The sequence below is a fragment of the Cydia splendana genome, chromosome 5 (genome assembly GCF_910591565.1).
Source record: "Cydia splendana chromosome 5, ilCydSple1.2, whole genome shotgun sequence".
In the NCBI taxonomy this organism is placed as follows: domain Eukaryota; kingdom Metazoa; phylum Arthropoda; class Insecta; order Lepidoptera; family Tortricidae; genus Cydia; species Cydia splendana.
The window spans coordinates 10,261,766-10,282,903 of NC_085964.1; the positions used below are offsets into that span (position 1 = coordinate 10,261,766).

The 21,138-nt window shown below is 35.9% G+C and overlaps 1 protein-coding gene and 1 long non-coding RNA gene across 3 annotated transcripts in view; one reads left to right on the plus strand and one right to left on the minus strand.

The window, feature by feature from the left end:
• Positions 1 to 1,662: 1,662 nt before the first annotated feature.
• The window catches only part of LOC134790624 (probable nuclear hormone receptor HR38), a 28,316-nt gene continuing 8,840 nt past the window's right edge, over positions 1,663 to 21,138 (minus strand). For both annotated transcript variants that reach the window (XM_063761482.1, XM_063761483.1), the window contains exons 2-4: positions 6,172 to 6,248; positions 4,408 to 5,830; positions 1,663 to 4,054 (exon numbers count right to left, since the gene is read on the minus strand). In XM_063761482.1, coding sequence (XP_063617552.1) covers positions 3,798 to 4,054; positions 4,408 to 5,830; positions 6,172 to 6,248 — 1,757 coding nt within the window. In that variant the 3' untranslated portion in view covers positions 1,663 to 3,797. The remainder of the gene's footprint in view (positions 4,055 to 4,407; positions 5,831 to 6,171; positions 6,249 to 21,138) is intronic.
• Positions 10,829 to 12,392, plus strand: LOC134791108 (uncharacterized). Its single transcript, XR_010144261.1, has 2 exons — positions 10,829 to 11,379; positions 12,219 to 12,392. It is a non-coding gene; the product is annotated as an uncharacterized LOC134791108 (long non-coding RNA).

Below are 21,138 nucleotides of genomic sequence, written 5' to 3' on the forward strand. Positions count from 1 at the left end.
GGAAGCCGGAATAATCCCGATAAGGCCTAGTTTACTCTCTGGGTTCGAAGGTCAGTCTGATGGCAGTCGCTTTCGTAACCCAATTGCCAACAATTTCGTTGGCCTACGCCAATTCTTGGGATTAAGGTAAGTGTCCCTGTGAATGACACTATTAGGAGGAAATTAAGACAATTACTCGGAAAACGACTTAACTATGACCCATACAGACTATTGGTGTATGCAGATTTATGAACCAGTCCTTCCTTTATATCAGCGTAACAATACATTGTATAATAGTAATAACATTTATTAATTATTTCAGTTTTTCTCGACATCTGAAATTGTACCAGTGGATAACTGGCGAAATTTCCAATGTCCCATTGTATGACTATGAAAAAAAAATGTCGTTGACCCAGTGTTTGACATGGAGATGCATCAAGTTTACATGATAGTTGTAACCAATGTATGACACTAGGTTATGACCCAATGAATGACACCTCAATATGCAAGTGTCATTCACTCCACCTCCATAGTAAAACAGTGTATGACACTCATGTCAGATACTACTCACATGATCGAAAAATAATTGATTTTTACAGAGTATATTAAATGTATGTCTTACTTCCTTACAACATGGTCAATATAAAATTTCATAAAATAGTAATTTGTGCGAGTGAATGACATCGATGTCATACACTACTAAACGCTAAAAAAAAAAATCCAGTGTATGACATGTCTTCAAAATACTAACGTAGGGAAAATAATCTACTTTTAATATACAATATCAATCGGTTGGTTTATTATGTAACAATATGAATAAGCACTTACTAATTACTCATAAATTCCTGTTTTTTATTTACACTTTTAAGATGCAAAGTCTTAACAGATTTACTAAGAAACCCGACGCACAACTGAATCGATGCACCTCCTAGCAAAAACTACCTCACAAAATGAAAAATATTTAACGTATTAATGACAGCTTCGGAACAAAATTCATAGATAACACATACAATCGATTAAGTCCTGTTTTTTGTTTATATTAAAAACCGTTTTCTTATTTTTCAAAATAAACTGCGTAAAAGTCATACATTAGGTCAGTGTCATCCATACGGACGTTTACCTTAGTTGTCAATTGGACCCCAGGCTCCCATGAGCCGTGGCAAAAATTCCGGGATTACGCGAGGAAGATGATGAGTTTTCTTATTATTCCTTTGCCCAGGCCCAGTAACATGCGACAGTGCTATCTCATTTACTCCGATACAATTAGACAGTGTGCGCGTTATAGGTATTAACAGCCTCTTAAGACTGCGTCGACCGTCTGTCTAGTCGCGCCCTCATTAGTGGAATTGTGTTTTAAAATAAAACAATTAATGTCTGTACCTATACATGAATCAGTATATGTAGGTACATATTAATATTGTTGTCCTACTTATTCCCCAACTTTTGGTCTTTGTCACATAGTTTAGTTTCATAGTACGAAGTACCATTTCGTAAGTTTCGGCCCGGCCGAAAGGTTCGGCCGTTTTTTGGCCGAAACCGAAACTACAGCCGAAACATGATTTTTTGGCCGAAACTGGCCGAAACCGAAACCGAAACCGAACCTTCGGTCGGACACTACTTAAAATATCCTGTTGAGAGTAGGTATATAGGAACCTATGGATGGAGGAAATGATAAGACCAAAGTCAATAGACGCAACCGCATCAGTATAATTAGGTATTCCGAAATATTTACAAGGAAATAAAAATGTGTAACGTACAAACATACATAATAACAAAGCATATCTATCTATTTCGAGATAAAAAAGAAATGCAATTACGACATGGCGGTTATCGGTGTTATTCGAAATTGTATAAGTCAAGTTAAATAAAAAACATGCCTACCTAGATAGTCTTTGAATACGCCTGCGTTAGCCACATACGCGTACGTTTATTACCTATAAACTATTAGATACATTAACATGACGGAGTGCTTTTTTTGTATTTAGACTATGTGCTCTAAAAAAATATTTAGACAATTAAGTGCAATTTTACATTAATTTTAATCACCCATGTAGCAACGACAGGCGCGTAGGTGACTGACTATTCGGTAAGCGGTAGTTTATACAATTTATACGAAGGATTCACAGTGGTACAGCTAATAACAATATTCGTGAAGCACAACCAAGAAATTATCATTAGGTAGTTACACAAAGGCGGCTGCGGTAGACAATGGGACAAGTATGCGACCACTTGTAAGGTACTTAAATATCTATCGAGTTAACTAATAGATATGAATAAAAGAGTCCTGCCTGTGGAGTAAAAAGTCCAGCATTAGAATATTCTACAATTATATATACCAACATTGTACAAAATTATCAATTTACGCGCATTCTTAGACTTTTACTTCCTATTAACTAATTTCCAAGCATATCAATAGAGACAATATCCAACTACCTATAGGTAGAAAGTTTACGGATCCATCACATAATACGTCATCATAGGTGTCCTAGATTTAGAGTTTACGAAAAACTATCAAGGCAACTTTCATTCTCAACACAAGTACGGTAATTTCATTAAGTACTTGTGGTTAGTAAAAAAATAGTTAAATTCATACTTACTCTTCGTGTAGGTATACAATATTCCATGAATTGATTTGTATTGGTCCAGTGATGTTTAAAACACTAGTTCTTCCAAATCTGATTTGGCTGAATAGGTTGGTACCAATATCGTTTTGATTTATATATACTTAGGAATACGACTCGTTAGATCGTATTTCGCAAATCATTAACTACTACGTATAAAAAGTTTAATTTAATGTAATGGGAACAATTTTAGAGATAACCTAGCATTTCCTCATGATTCACAAGTCATTAGCAGCATCTATGCAAGGATTTGCAATATCGCCATAGTAATGCACAGTTCGAGAATAAGTGATATGTTTTAGGGTAGGTATAGATAATAATATTTATAACATACATATATAATATGTATGTATAATTTTAAAGCTTACTCAAGGTACGATTGTACACATGAAAACAAATTAAGTACTCTACCTTAAAAGGTACTCTTTAAGACACGTTGGAGTAAGGAGTCATATTTATATTTGATGCTGAACTTTCTCTCTGGCCTTATTTATTGTAACAAAATTACCTTATCTGCCTAGCGTCTAAGTATTATTAAATAATTTAAACCTAAAAGGTAACTTCCAACAATCTGCTCTTCCGACGTCGCCCACGTCGGCGTCAATTCGCAGCTCTCCAACAACACATAACAACAGGACACAAACAATACACATTTCAAATGCCTTTAGGTATTATTCGTAAAGTAACTTTTATTAAATTTACTATAAAAGCTCGAAGATCACGAGCCAAATATTGTAACATTTCTAAGTCTTTTGACTAGATTATTCGTATCTATATAATACGCAAGTAAATAACATAGGAATATTTTGTACGACAAGATGCCATCGATCACGAGCGGTAACTCAAATGCAGACTACTATTTATAGGTAAATACACATAACGACAAAGTTTAAACAAAATCACACCCAAATACGACTACCTTCTACATTTACAATAAATTAAGCTTATCTACTTAAGCGGTACGATTGTCTTGTTTGATCAAATTAATTATCATATAAAAGGTTTTTTAAAGGATTGAAATCGATACCGGGAGATCGAGTTCTATAATGTTCAACTATACCCTAGAAAAATATATTATATTCTAATCTAAACACTTATAAAAATAATAGAGATGATGGATTTTAGTAGTAGAAGATGATGCATTTGAAGGCTGGAGTGGTCCTCGGGGAATTTGTGCGGGCGGCAGGGAAGACCCGTTTAGAAAGGCAGGCTGGCGCGGAACATATTCTCTATGAGGGGCGGCGCGGGCACCAGGTCCTCGAGTTTCAGGTAGAAGATGCGCTGCAGGCCCTGCACGGAGAGCGAGCGCAGTTCGGGCAGCGCGCCCAGCACGCGTGAGAAATGCGGCGCGCCGCCGCTCGCGCCGCCGCCGTTCGGCATGTGCGCGCGCAGGCAACCGATGATCCTCATTTGCAGCTCTTCTACTCGCCGCGTCTCTTTTAAACCGTGCCTCTCTGTAACAAATGCGAAGGTTCTTTAGTAACGATCACAAGTTTATGTAACAATTGACTGGATTTTTTTTCGTTTTAGTTAAAATTATTGTAGCTATTAGAGTGCCTAAGAGTTCATGCAATTCGAAATTAATTGTTCTTAAGTATTTGTAATTTAATTTTACAGGGACTGTTGTTGTTGTAAAAAAGTTATAATATTAATTACTTGTCATTCGTGTTCTAGGTCCTGCTCTTTTAAGTCGGTGGCCCAGGCTTGGTTAAGTAAGTATTTTTATTTTGATGTAAGTAGGAAAAAGTTAAAATCCTCTATATCATTTTAAAATAGGTAACATCAAAACAAATAGAATTACAATTACCTGTTATCAGAGTAAGGGCGCACAAGCACGCAAAGGTGGAAATGTCGATATCCATTGAGTGCAGTGTGTTGCTAAAATCTAGCACCGCATGCAGCCAGTCTCCAAACGATCGTTGGCACTGTCGCTTGTCGAGGACTAGACCATTGCAAAAAGTTAACTTTGTGTCCTCGGGTCTCGTGCGGTATGCAAGTCTCAATACGAATAATTCAAGCCGCGCTGAAGCGAAAAGTTGATCACGATCTTCAACGCACAGTTCTGCATACCCTGGAACCTTCTCGGCGAAAACCTTTATCATGTCGATCGACGTGGTTAGGATTGAATAAAATTGCTGAATTACTTCCGAGTCGGACATCGGTGGTTCCATGGGATTAGGTTCTCTGTACTGAGAATAATCAAGATTAGAAAAGTCTGGCGAAGTATCTACATGTGCTCTTACAAGGGCGGTAATCAGTGAAATGGGCGGACTCGGAGGAGATTCTTGTGGGCATTTTGGCTTCGAAGGTAATCTTCCTCGCCTTCCTTTTAAGGAATCTGTTCGTACAACTTCCTTGACCATGCCGACATTAAGACATTTTTGGAATCGACAAAATTGACATCTGTTCCGTCTTCTTTTATCTACAGGGCAAGATTTTTCCGCTAGACAAACATATTTTGATCCTTTTTGAACAGTTCTTTTGAAAAATCCTTTACAACCTTCGCAAGTTCTTACGCCGTAATGTTGGCAGGCGGCGGTGTCCCCGCATACGGCGCAGAGCTGGCTGGGCGAAGGTGGCGCGGCTCGTAAGCCGCCGTCGGGCGGCACGCCCCCGGGCGAGCTGGATGCGGAGCTCGGTGCCGAAGCCTGCATACAGTGAACTTTCGATCCGTGAAGCTTCGGGCTGTCATTGGAACTATTCGATTCTGATCGCTGTACTGGCAGTGAAGCTCTTCTTTGTCGATTCTGGTCCGAAGACACGTGTAAATCGACGGAACTTGAAAATGGGGGCAGTGAATATGAGTCCTGATTATGGGCCACACCGCCAGTATCAAACGTAGGACTGCATTGTTGTGGCGGGGCGTAATATGGCGAAGGAACATAAGGAATTGAAGGTTGGTATTGGTATAAGACGTGCGTAGAAGCGTGTCCCTGGTGGGAATACGCACTGACGTTGTAGCAATCTTCCTCCATTTTTAAACCAAATTCTGCCATCTCTGGTTTTGGGTAGCGAACTGAATAAGTCTCTTCAAAACTAGGCAGGGCTGGGCCGAGGGTCGGCGAGGGGGTCTCGCTCACTGGAGTAGTACGATGCGATTTGATTTCAGGCGGAATCGGAGCATGAAACTCGACGTCCGGGAATGGATCTAAGTTTTCTTCTAAGATCTCCGAAGAATCCTCTTGATATTGGGGTGACAGTAAATCAGTGAAGGACGAACCGTAGTTGCTCTGTAATAAAAAATGTGATCGATAATGGAGGCGTTGCTAAAGCAGTAGGCGGTAGGGTACCGCTCAGCCAATGGTGGGCGTTGTTTCTGTATCATTATGTAAGCCTACTTATATTTAGATTTAGAAATGATAAATTGGATTGGCTTTTGAGTCACTTATGAGAATAATAGTAAAGATATACGAGTAGAGTTCTTTAGTTATTGAAATGATTTATCCTTCGGGTTTAAGGTGACATGACGCGAACTACAGTAATCGCTTCAAAACCAAAAGTTATAGATTTAATAAACTGTATGTAATTTTATGTTATCAAAATATTAACTAGAAATAGTTGAAATACTTACGTGTGTCTGCAGCAGTAGCATGCTGGTAGAGTTGGACGTGAAAGCGTTTGGCGAGCGCGGCTCTATGGCGCTCGGCCCTGTAACAAACAAACATTTCGCTTAAGTCAATTATTAATTTCAATAACTTTTCCAATTGCTTCTAGATTACCTAACAATGAAAATTATTATTTGAATATGATTTGTTTGGTGGTATTATTTAAGTCATGAAACCGTGACAAGATATTGAAAGGGAACGTGTGTCGGAACGAAAGAACGGGCGAGCTGTGAGCGGGAGCCGACTGGACGCGGACGGCGAGCTTTGAACTATCACGCTATACACTCCATGCATCATTTATATTTACCCTCGGCGAACATACTTTGATTCTTCCTTCAACACAAGCACTCGTAATTGCCTAATCGATATGTACTCTCGCGGACTCCACCGGTATCGCTCGCTACCCTTCTACGACCAACAATGACGGCGAAAAAGAAAGGTCTTCTAATTTATACTGCAGTTTTGGGCGCCGAATATTAGCGTTTTGAATACATCGTGTCACGGTGCTTGATTCGCCACGCCCCGAAAATTGAATCCTATGTATACACCTAGCCTGCGATTATAATAGAAACGACCCTAACGGCCATTATATGCAAACGACTCTAGCTTTTAACGCCAGTCTATAGGGTCTTTATTTAGAAAACTTGTAGAATTCATAATTTTTGGGGCGAAAAGGCGATGGATCCCTTGGGAGGTTATGAAATCAGTGGCATTTGCAGTTTCTATTATGTTAGGAACCATTAATTCCAGTCTTATTAAGTTATAAACAAAACGCCCAAGCTTTTGTTGCGAAAATTCATGAAGTTTCGGTATCGTTGGGGCATAATCATGATCTAAATACAAAAATAAGAAACTTACATAAACTATGATATTGATAATGTTTCTCAATCCTATAGCAAGTTTTATTTAGTAGTAGTTTTATTATTTGCTATTGAATTTATTTACTATGGTGCCCTAACCATCCGACGATTGGTATGTTTTGACAAGCTTTTGAAAAATCCCTTGCAATTTTGAGACTGATTAATAAAATTGTAAAAGTGTTCTGGGTTATATTTGTAGCTAATGATATACGAGACAAAAAGTTGATTTTGTTAAAACAGTTTTATTACGATTTAAGTAAAAAAGTGTAAAAAAATGCTCCCCTCCCTCCCTCACTATGTAATCTTGCCGCAAAGATCTGTTTGGTCATTTGCCATTATTAGTTAGGTAATGAGTGATTCTCAAGAAAGTGGCATCGACAGGTTAAAGTTAATGAAAAAATTTTTTTTTGTATTTTTTTACTTTAAAGAATGAAAAATATGTTTTACTACTTCATGTACCCCAAATTTTCAAAAGGGGACGGAAAATAAAGAAGTTATTTTCAAGACTTACAATAACCTATACATTGAACACAGGTTAAAGTTAAGCAGGTTACAGTGAAAAATACATTCATGTTTATTTTTTCCCTTGAACGGATAATAATACGAATGTCTCACTTTTAGCATAGATGAATAAACCTTCATACAATATTAAAATGATATTATTACATTAGGCCCCATACCAAATTCTTAAAATAATCGAGACAAGTTAAAGTTAACATTCCGTTACAAAACCCCAGATGTCTGCCTTTAACCACTTGTCTCTACGAAACTACGATACATGGGTCATGATGGTACCCTACGGTGGTTAGCTTGATACTTACCTAATATTTTGCCATAGTTATGATTTAAATAAAATTTTCTGTGTATGAGTCAGATGCAATACCGCGCATGTACAGGTTGGTACAGGTTAATTAACAGTGAAAATATCCTTGGACAAACTTCGTGCGTGAATATTGTTGTAAAAAAATATATATACCTAAGGCCTGTGCAAAGTACATTTTAAAAGGTATTGTTTATGTTATTATATAGCATGATATTTTATTTACATAAATTGATGCTTATAAAATCTAAAGAACTAAAATTGGAAGAGTGATGCTTTTGGACAAGACAGGTTACAGTGAAAAGTGCTACTGTTTATTTTTTATAAATATAAGTATTATATTTAAATAAAAATAATGACTTGGCCTCGATAAACATTGTTTTAGTTTATCTAGATACATTTTTGTTTCATATGAAAAAAAGCAAATAAAGATACATTCAATTCAAAAACTCGATGACAGGTTAAGATGCCACTATTTTGAGAATCACTCTAATATAAAATAATTCAATAAATATATGGGGATAATCGTACGTCGATCGACCTTACCCCAAACTAAGCAAAGCTTGTAAGTATGGGTACTAGCCGATGATATACAGGTACATACTTATATACAAAGAAAACATCCATAACTCAGTACAGACACCTACTTTTGTTTCGTGGGGCGTGTTTTATTACAACTGAAAACAGTGAAAACCCTCTTACATTGTTATTGTAAAACATGAAATGTTCATTATATTTTGTTATTTTACAACATAGTTAAATTTCAAGCAATGTATGGGATTCTTACTCTACTTTTTCAATTTGTGCAACCCCTAATCTTTGTCTGATTCTTATGAAAATTTAAATAAATAGTGTTTAGTTTAGGGAGACTCGATTGGTGAGCGAAATATCACAGCTTTTTTTCCCATACAATCTGAAACAAACCTACCTACCTGTTAATAAGTTGACTACACATTGCATTCTGTGCAGCCCTAACATACTTATATAACATCATTACATCTGTCAGTAGGCCTATGTTGAAATAAAGATACATTTTCCATTGTCTGAGAAAATTACATGCGACTGGTCTACTGATAAAATGTTTGAGCGCTAACACATTAAATCATCAGTGGAAAGATTCCTTACAAGTTCCAAATTAACGGCTCATTTGGCCATACATATGAACAAAGAAAATAGGTATACGATTTTATAAGCTGTCCTTAAGCAGAGCTAAGTGACAGATAATGGGTGTTGACAAAGTTTGAACAAAAAAAAAAACGGAAAGGTGTACAGTATTTTAAAGCAGAGTGTTATAATTCATGTTCGAAATTGAAATTTCGGTACGTTTAGGTATATTTGCTTGTACAGTCAGCAGCAGATATACCTGAGCGGGCAAGGTGTCCAAGAAAACATATACACTTCAATCGTCACAAAAATAAGGACATCTATGTTGTCATTTTCACGTAGGCTTTCAGTTCGTCACATATATCTTAACTTCTGAGTTTTCCTTTAACACATACACCCTTATTTAATCACAATGATAATAACGGTTAGAAAGTCAGTGGTAACTAAACACTCAAATTCAAGCTCCTGTCATTAATACCTACACGCACTGCCAATCACGTATGTCAGCAGCCAGGGTGCCACCAGTTGCTAAGCAGTTGTTATTTCAATGGTATCTAAGCATCAACATTTTATCTGTTTAACTTTAAAAAAAATACTGTAGCAGCTACGAATTGACACCTCCTTTCTTAAAGAAGTATTTTATCGTTAAGTGTCAAACTTAGACAATAAATAAGTAGGTTCTACGAGAATGATCGGTTTTTTATTATAACTCTCATAGGCGACCATTCTTCCAAACCGTAGAGCATAATATGTTAATATATTTATTTAACCCGCTTATTGTACTAAACTAGTAGTTCGCCCCGAACTGAGAACTCGCGGTTAACCAAAAATTATATGTATAGCGATTGACTTTGTTGCACCTACTTAGGTACTCGTATAGTGCGACATAAAATAATAGAAAATAAATGATGGCGCCACTTTCTACGTAACTGTCACATTTTTGACGTAAAATGCTTACACATGGCAACAATTTAGTATGGTCATTTTTGAGTTCCATTTTATTTAATTTCTACTATTTTATGTCGCTCTATAGGCGGCAATGGATCAAAGATCGCGTGGAATTATTGCAAGGTCTGTGGAGCCCTTAACTAATAGATTTAATCAAAGAGTAGTATGTATAATATAGTTGGCCAAGCAGATCTTGTCAGTAGAAAAAATGTAGGCGCGAAGGGATATGGTCTCATAGAAAATTTGAGTTTCGCGCCTTTTTGTACTGACAAGATTTGCTTTTTTGCATCAATTTTGAAGCGCCATTTACAAGTTTAGCGTTAAGTAATATAGATGGCGCTATTTTTTCGAATAAAGGGCTTCGTATACGGCTGTCCCTCCCCTGGATTTAAGTCACCACCATAGAGATTAAAATAAACTGTATCTGTGCTAAGCCGAAATATTTCCTGTCAAATCTTACTTATATTATGTTTATTCTATTTTATTTTTATCTTGCAAATTATTTCAAATTGGTAAATTTAAAACGATATTATTAAAGTGTAAGTCGAGCACTTTCATTTGATACTAAACTCGACCATGTTTCTTGCATAAAAATGACCAGAATAGCAAGACCTCTCACAAACAGCTTTTTGGCCTTCTAAGCTTTTCTAGCTCAATAACCCCTTGATCGGGCCTGCTCATAATTTAATGACTAAAATATAATGCCCTCGACTACACGTTTACCCAATTTCATTTAAATTAGAACAAATTGACTTAAGTTATTGAGTATCAAACTATCTTCTGACAGTTCAGCTTAAAAACATCGAAATGCCGGGACGTGCCGCTAGTCAGCCGCGTGTTCAAAGTCGAATGTAAGAACTTCGCTTCGCTTCGCTCGCTCGTTCGAATATACTATACAGGGTGGCCCATTTAGATCGGTCAGTATCGGAAAATCTGAAACTATAAGATATACACCGATCTCTTCTTAGGAACCATGTCATCGATTTTAGTAACAAGAAAAACTGCATTCATACATTTAAATAAAAATGTACTCAGCTCGGGAATCGAACCCCGAACGTTTTGAAAAATCAAACTAAGACTATTTCTATTTAGATATCGATTGTGTAGGTCTTAAGCAGTAAATGTTATACTATGAAACATGATATCTGAAATGAATAAAATGCATTGTTTTCATATCCTTTAATTTATTTTAGTAAGTTTTCGAAAAGACCACCATTTTTTTCAATACATTTTACATACATTTTTTTTTAATGTATGAATGCAGTTTTTCTTGTTACTAAAATCGATGACATGGTTCCTAAGAAGAGATCGGTGTATGTCTTATAGTTTTAGATTTTCCCATACTGACCGATCTAAATGGGCCACCCTGTATAGTACTAAAATACGATGCTCCGAATCGATCAAAGAACGAAGGAGAAAATAATTGAATTGAAATTTGAAACGTAACACGTTCAGTGTCCCAATCTGACATGTAAACCTTATGGCTTTGTAATAGAGGCTAGCCGTGTCCCCACGTGAGGAGCACGGGCAGTAAAGGTGTTAAACATATCCAACTATAACTCCTCTCTTTATTCTTTTGATTGGACTTATGATCCGCAAGAACGGTGCCTCCTCTTCTATAGATGTATGCGATAAAAACAATATGTTACGTAATATGCTAACTGTTGACCATAGGAATGACGGATTTTATTTTTACAACTTAGCAGAGAGGATAGAGTATAGGCTTGTGCCTGCTCGGTCACTTCAGAGAGCGCTCCGCTCTCGGTCAATCGGTCAAACGAACTAGTTCGGTCTTTTAGTTCCTTTAGTTCAGTTCGGTCGTTGAGAGCCGGGAATGAATAGGAGTCGATTTTTCATTGGTTTCTTTCCAATCTTTGGTAACTGAATACAATTCAACTTGTACGATACGATGTGTCGATATTAAAAATTAAAACACCTTAACATAATTAAAAAATATCAAATATGTCGAAATATATTTGTTTTTCCTTCATATTTTACGGGCTTAGGAGTGTCACGTCGTTCTTTCATCTCGTTCACACTCGTGCCAGCGACATTGACAACCGTTTCGTTCCGTCCATTTTACGTTTCACTCAGTCAAGCGCTCTCGAATCCCACTGAACTAAAGGACCTAAAGACCGATTAAGAGCGTGCAAAAAGATTTAGTTCCTTTCGGTCCTTGATGGGATTTCATTCTTAATAGTTCTTAGTTCAGGACCGACTCAAGCCTAATAGAGTATACGGAGTTATATATATCTTTGAACTTATTGTTAGTACAACCTAGCAGTAAACATCAAATGGCATTCCGCACAGGAGTAATCTAAGGAACGCCCACTGCGGGTTCAAACCTACAACGTCCTATTAGAAAATCGTACATACGCTGCATGTGACATATCTTCAAAAATTATATAAACTAATGCGAAATTTACATAAAACCAGAAGACACAAATTAATAATAGACACGAAACCCAAAAAAAAAAGTTGTAATCTCTAGTTGCGTGCACTGAGATTTGAACCCGCGGTCTCTGCTTTGAAAAGCAAACGCCTGTTACTGAGACCACAACGTGCCTCTGACAATTGGCTCTAAATTCGGCTTCAGTTAGCTTTCGCTTTGTGTCATTTGTTTTGATGATTCTGCTAAAAGAAATAGTTTGCAGTAAGTTGACTGAGGGGCCCCTGTCAAATAGTTGTAGAGCAAAACGTGAGATAGATGTATGTGATGACAAGACTGTACTGCTTTCGATGATTGTAAAAACGCTTTACCTGAAATTAGCATGGCTATTTTTCATTCAATATTCGACCATACTTGTATGCTTTAAACGTCTATTTTTCCATATTGTTCAGATATATTTGACACGTTGACCGCTTAGATACCAGTGGTTTTTTGACAGCTAAGGTATCAATAACTTGTTGTAAGTGTAGAAATTAATGGCTGCTATTTAACTGATCACCAGATTTAGTAAAATTTAATACCAAAAAATCTATTTTACCACCCTAAAATAATAAAAGATCACCAAAATTATAACACCTTTTTAATGTGAAATGATTACCAATTTTATTACATTTTACTATCCTATTAAAAGAAATGACACCAAACTAATCATTATTAACCCAAAAATAGTAAAATGATTACCATTTCAAACCCCATTTTAATGTGAAATGATAACCAAATTTTTACATCTTGCTATCCTATTAAAGACAATGACACCAAAGTAATCATTGTAAACCCAAAAATAGTAAATGACCACCAAAATTAGAACTCCATTTTAATGTAAAATTACAACCAAATTTATAAATCTTCCTATCCTATTTAAGCAAATGACTCCAAAATAATCATTGTAAACCCAAAAATAGTAAATGACCACCAAAATTGTAACCACATTTTAATTAAAAATGTGCAAATATTTAATATATCGTTATCCTATAAAATTAATTAATCCACTTCGTCACCTTTTTTCTGTAAGGTTCGCAGTTCAAACCTAACCTAACCCACTTTTCTAGTAGCATTTCTTTTCTGTAAAGGTCGCAGTTCAAACCAAACCTAACCCACTTTTCTAGTAGCATTTCTTTTCTGTAAGGATCGCAGTTCAAACCTAACCTAACCCACTTTTCTAGTAGCATTTCGGTTCTGTGAGGATCGCAGTTCTAACCTAACCTAACCCACTTTTATAGTAGCATTTCGTTTCTGTAAAGGTCGCAGTTCAAACCTAACCTAACCTACTTTTCTAGTACCATATCGTTTCTGTAAGGGTCGCAGTGCTAACCTAACCTAACCCACTTAACTGATAGCAGTTCAAACTGATAGCAGTTTAACCTACTTTTCTAGTTGCATAACGAAATGCTACTAGAAAAGTAGGTTAGGTTAGGTAGGTATGCGGTGCGGGGTACGGGGGGTTGAGCGGGAGGGGCTAGTAATTTTGGCATCAGTTTACTTTATTTGGTAATATGTATACATTTTTTGGTAATCATAGTGTTTTATTTAGGTGAAAATATCGCATTAATTTGGTCTTCAAGATTTGGTGATCGTTAATGATTTTTGGTCATCATTCAATATATTTGGTATTTGAATACAATTTGAATTGCAGTCGTAATTAAAACGGTGGTACTTTTGTATTTTTAGGCCTTATTTTTTTGGTAAGCATGATTTTTTATTTAGGGTACCAAAGTATTTTTTGGTGGTCATTATATTTGTAGCCGAAATTAATGAATAGCGACTGTTAAGATATTTGTGACACATTGAGCGCTCACAAGTAAATACTACCATGACAGTCAACAACTTTTTGACAGTTTAAACGTTTACCTCTCTTTGAGCACTTGGAGTGTATAGCGACTTCTGCTGCTGACTGTACGAAGGGTACGGTGACACTGACAGGAATCATATAGTTATTCAAAATAACGATATATCAAACTATAATATATAAAATGTAATTATAACAAATGTAATGCACCCCACTATGACAATGTTCAAATTTCAGTTCGATAAAAGTGAAACATAGAACCCTGTAATATTGGGCCAGCGATCTGTCAGCGTACCCTTCCTGTTTGAAAAAATACTATAAAGGCTGAATTATTTTTAAGTCTTTGGAAAATTTTCTAGTAGGAATAGGTACTGTTTCTCAAGTAATTATACAGTTAATCAAAATTATTTTTTTTCATACAATAAGTGGCATCAAACGGCACGCTAATAGGTTAAAAATCATGGTTTAAGTTACTACTTAAACCATGATTTTTGCGTGCATGTATTTACTAGGTAGTAGGCATGTAAATACATGATTTCGAATAGCCAAAGGATCTCACGCTAGACCGGGCCGTGTCCGAGCCGAGGCGTCCGACATGTATTTTCTATTAGTTTTTAATTTTAGTTTTTAATCATTTATTTTTTGATTGTCGATGTACGATTGTCCTGTTGATTAGACTCCCAAGAATTGCGGCTTTTTATTTTACCTACGGCAGTAATTTGCGTGATGACTCTGTACGCGTACAAAAGTGGCAGCTTCCAAACAAACAAAAGCCTCTCCATTTAAGACAAAATGTTGTAATACAAGTATAAATAAATATTTTAATTGCAATGTTTTTTTTCTGTGATGATCGCATAAATATTAATAAATACAAAAGGATGAAATATATTTATAAAAAAATATGTATATTAAAATTGGCAGTTCGTTTAGTACGTCGTACGGTTAGTAAGACGTAATGTCAGCGGTCCCTTGGGCGTCGTTATAACCTGATTCTAATTCTTGTTTGTGTATTGTTCTCGTCTATGTATTGATAATAAGTCTTGGCTTTTTATCGTGTTAATTTATTCACTTATATAATTACATTACACAAAGCCCTCTCCTCTTTCTAAATCGGTTAAAAGTTCAATCAATGTCACGCGTGCTATTAAAAGGAATTGATTGACATCGCATTCATTAAAATTGCTTCCGCTATTTTTAACTTATGGTAAACGTATGACACACATATATAGCCACTTAAACGATTGGGCATTTAATTACCTGATCAGTCTGATTACTCTACTATTGTACCAATTATGGACCCCTTTTACTTTCGTATCTGGTATTTCCCGCCTAACATGTTGCGGAAATAATAGGTATATTCTTAAAAAATCTGTTTTTTATTTATTTATTAGTGGTTAATATAACCACAATAATGCTCTGTGTACAGTCACCTGCAATAATATGTTACTCTTCGAAGGCTGCAAAAATATGTGACACGCTCTTATGGCTCTACAAATAAGATCGTGTCAGATATTTTTGCGGCCTTCGTTGTGTAACATAGTTAAATAGTGTATATCAATTTATTGCTAGATTGTTATCAAGTTGTGAATGTATTATACATATTTTATTTTTTAAATGAAATATTTAATTATTCAAGAATAATATGTATAATTTTTATATAAACTTACAAATAAAAATTAAAACTATAAATTAAAAAAAAACAAACCGCTCCCTGCCGTTCCCGGTGCAACATTTAAACGGAATTTGAAGGGAAATAAATTGTACGGCCTAATAACGTTTCTTAATTTTAACCCGATTAAAGAGCGTAGCCGTGTTTACATGGAAAAGTGGCCCTTTCACCAAATGTTTACTGTATTTTTTTTAATAAGAGCCCTTATTAGGAGTATTATTTCCTGTAAGTTCCAGCTTCCTATCTTTGTTATTTTTTGAGATATGATTTTTTTTTAAGTTTTCATAAAAATCCTTTTTTTTCACATTGGCTAATGCAATTTACGCAAACTTTTGGTACAGTATTCTATATATAGAGACTTACAAATACTATAAATTATAGTGTAATTCGTTTGCGGGGGATACCGTATCTTTTATTTTTACAATTTCTATGATGTACCAACTGGATTATTTTGAAAAATATATATGTTACAGGTCTTTATATAAGCAATCACCTAACAAAGAACTGTTGGTGTCGCCCTTCTAGAAAGCAAGAAAAAAAATATTGAAGTTTTGTTTCCTACATTTATCCAAGAATTTTGTTGGTAATACTAAATATTATTTATAGTATTTGCAAGTCTCTAGACTTATATAGAATACTGTACGAAAAAAAAAATTATTTGAAAAATTAAAAAAAATCATATCTCAAAAATAACAAAGATAGGAAGTTGAAACTTACAGGAAATAATACTAGTCATAAGGGCTCTTATTAAAAAAATACTATAAACATTTGGTGAAAGGGCCGCTTTTCCGTGTAAACACGGCTACGCTCTTTTGTATCAAGCGTATTTTATTTTATATACCTACCACGAAAATAATCTCCTAAATCACGTAGGTACTAGAAATCATTAACTTTTTCAAATTTCCCGCCATTTCGTTTTAAAAAAAATGTATTTTTTTCAAACTAAAATACTTAATCTTCAAAATTGTATTAAAAATCGGAATATGTATTATATAATTGGATATCAAATTAATAATTATACAGGAACAAATCGATTTTATCTAATTATGCATAAAATTATATTATGTTTTCGTTGTGTAGGCTGCATCCATCAGTCATATCATATTGCATATAAGGACATTTGACGACCTGTCTGACCTAGTGTGTAGGGGATCCTGATTTGAACCCAGGACAATCGGCTTTACAGGCAGTAAGGGCATTTATTTGTGTGATGAGCACGGATTATATGTATGTATAGTTGTCTAAGTACCCACAACACAAGCTTTATTGAGCTTACCGTGCGACTTACGTTGCGATTCGGGAAATGAATTAAAGATTCACTAGATATGAAATAGTAAAGATATGTGACGTTCCACGGCAAAAGGTACCATTGCCCCGGCTGAATATTGGAGCGGCTATAATAATAGCGTAAGCGCCAACCGCTATAAGGTACGTTTTGCCATGGAACGTCACATATCTTTAACTATTTCATATCTAGTGAATCTCTATTTCGTTTCCCGAATCGCGCCATCTGTCAATGTGTGTAATAGAGTCCTATAATATTTATTTATTACTTTCGAACTAAAAACAATGACTTAATACCTACGATATATCAACCTATATGCTACATTTTGATCTTTTGTTTTCTTGTTTTGTTATCGTGTAAAAAATATCGCCATGCCGCTATTCCCTAGTGCAAGTTTACGAATTAGGGAGATTGCTATACTTAATTATGATTACAACATGATACGATCGACCATTATGGTCGATCGATAAGCAAAATGTATCTTTAACTTGACTATGGTTTTTTCGTAAAAAAATTAGCATTATGCATATTAAGTGACATCAAAAGTACCTATCGATTGACACCTTTTTCACCAAAAATCGGCTCAGGGGGCCGATTTTTGAATTTCGATCGCTCGATTTCGTCACTCGAAAATCGGTGGAAAACGGCCAAATGCTAATTTTTGAAATACGAGCGATCGAAATTTGGAATCTATTGGTATTGACCACTCGATTTCAATTCTATTAGTAGAATTTAAATGCCTAGTAGTGGAGATATTATTTAACGAAATACACGAAATCGAGTGGTCGAAATTCAAAAATCGGCCCCCAGTGTTTTGACTTTACTCAGTGGTCGAACCCTTGGGAAGAAAAAAATCCTTTGCATACTACATACTCGTAGACTATGTACAACAAAGTGTGCAGTGTGCATTTATTTCAATTTATTCTTTTTTATACTAATAACTGTAAATCACGAGCGAAATAGATAAGTACATATTACCTAGAGGGGTCCTGTCATAGTAAATTTTGTAGTCACAGTAAATTTACTGCCATCTATTGACACACGACTAAAACTCAAAATGAAAACGTATAAAACTATCGAAAAAATGTATATATATGGATAAATGATTTTATTATTTTTATATCATTTTGACCCATGTTCATTCACCTATGTGTTAAAATTGTTAAATATGAAACGGTGTCGTCAACGCCATCTAGCCGACCATAGGCCAAAGGTGTGTGCGCCATCTATCCGAGAATGACTTTTTCTTGATTTCCGAGGTACGTTTTTTTCTTAGACTTTATTCATCTTATACGGAGTTACATATTTCTTTGGTAAAGGTATGGACAACTTTTATAAAATAATGGATATCACTTTTTTTTACTGAGTAACTGTTATGTTGTAGTAGAAAACCGCTGCTACGACATCTTTTAAACATCGACATCATTTGATAGCACAGGGGGCAACGTTAGAATCGAAAGGCAGCTCGCTTACGCTTTGTGATGGGGGTACCTTGCGTCGTCGTCATATCAACGAGGGAACATAGATGGCGCTGCGATTGCACAAAAAGCTGTATTGATTGGAATACTTGCACATACGTCATAGAGCATCTATACTTATGCTTGTATTAGTGTCTTACGTCTGCTGTATAGCAGTTGCGTCTAGTTACTACATGTATATGTAGTGTATTTGCGGAAACGCTGCCGCATGACGCCGATGACGTCTGCAAGCAGTAGTGACGAATATATGCGTCATGTATTGATTATCTCGCTATAATAAAATCCGCATTTCAGAGCAATAACGACATATTTGTAACAGGAAAGCTTTCAAGCTAGTCGTGAATGTTGTATTCCTTTAACTACGAATGTTAATTTACCTCTTTAGGCGCAATTACGGTAGCGTACTGTTAACTAATAGGTACATATAGTGTCAAAAACTACCGTCCAAAAACAAGAAGAAGTATTTCAATTATAATATAACATTCAGTGTTAAGTTATGAGTCAATTATACAACGTCAATTATAGAACGAGGTTTTTGTGTTGGATTACTTAATACATTCTTGTTACTATAGGTTAGTCTACCAATGGCACACGTGGATGTGTCACGATCACGAGCACCTCGGAGACACGAAAGCTAATAAAGCCCAATATTAATATTATTTGTGAAAAACAATAATATAGCTATACCTATAGCTGCCTCCTTGTCTTCAGTTACTAAATTCAGGAAGGTGCGTAAAGCTCTAAGACTAGATACCCACTGCTTCTAAGCGCCACTTGCACCATCCCTCTAACCCGGGGTTAAGCGGTTAAACCGTTAACCCAGTGTCAAATTGTACTGGTAACCATGGTAACTGCTGGTTTAACCGGTTAACCCCGGGTTAGTGGAATGGTGCAAGTGGGGCTTAATATGAAATCAGAGTTTAAGTTAGACTTCCGCAGCAATCCCTCCTAATATACATACAAATATCCCTTGTTAAGTTACAACATCAAACAAACAATAACAGACATATAGGTACCTATATCATCTTCATATCAAAAGGTCATAAGAGGTCAGCAAAAACCGATTAAGAAATATACGACGGCCTTCCATAAAAAGGATTAGCTTAAATACATAATAGGCTCGCGTAGCGGTATACCGTTAAGTCGTTGAAGGTAGTATTTACCTTTAAGTTTATCAAGTCGGTGCTTATATGAATGGCTATTGTTAAGGCAATTTTATTTAGTGTAAAATAATTGAAACAGGATTATCAGCTGTGGGGCGGCACGTGGGCGGGCGGCGCGGGGGGTGCGCGGCGTGACGTCATACCGTCGAACGTCACACCCCCGTTATCGCTGCCGTATTTACGTAGACTTTCCCTCGTTTTCACGTGCGGTAAGGAAAACTGTATAAAAAACGTATAGCACAAAGGCTGTGTCGAGTCCATAGGCTGCGGTATGTCTGGCGTCAGATTTTTACGTCCTTTAGAAAGTTGTCTTGTCTATTATTGTATGACTTTCCCAAACACTAGCTAGTGACTCGTTCTGAGCATAATAGATGCTAACATGCCATAGCGATTGAGTAGGTACCATTTATATAATTCCGCCAAACACTTAGTCTTAGCCACGAAGCGAAACTTTTTTTTAGTTTGGCTTGAATTTTTTTTAACCGTCATTAGTTAGAAAGGTGTCATGACGCTACAAATCATATTTTCGGTGTTAATTTGTGGTTTCAATTAGTCATTGATTTATGATGAACTTCTACTTTTGCTAATTAGTAGATTTTATGATAATTTGGACTGCTAAAATATAATTTGTACTACTTTTTGTATGATAGCGAGTTATTAATGTTGTTAAAAATTTTAGTGTTAGCTCGACTAGGCTTCAAGTTTGTAGACGATTGACACTGATTACACTTGCATCCAGAATTAGGAATAGTACTTAAATTGACAGCAGTTTGAAAAATATCTTTTTGATTCGTTTATTTATATTATTTATGTACCTAAAAGGGTGAATCATCATTTTTTATTATCGCGTGTTGCCATGGTTCCGTTCTCCTGGGTCACACTTTCAACGTGAACTTTTGTCGAAGGGTATTTTTTAGCTAAGCCATTGTAACATGGTAGAACATTTCTTCTAAGAAACTAAGCTATTATTTTACCCTGGCTGATGGAACAGAGTAAGTAACAACAAGAAATAGTTAATCCACCCAAAAATATGACGGAGAAGGTATGGATGGAGGCACGTAAATAAAAGTAACTTAAATTAGGTAATAAAAAGCATTACATTTATACGATAACGCAGTAACATCATCAAAGTCTCCAACCATCGGTTTACTATCTATGTTTTCGAAAGCGTTACTTTCAATTTAATAGCAACTAAAGTTAGGATCCGCCAACGTGTTGTCGAGTGTTGAACTTGAATAGGGGAGTGGTTGCCGTGACGTCAGAGACGCGTGGGTAACGATCGCCGCGGTTACTGTAATAGAGCGGTAGTTTCAGGAGGCCTCTCGGATCGCTTGTAGTAAAATTGACACTGCATGAACGCTATGAGTTGCT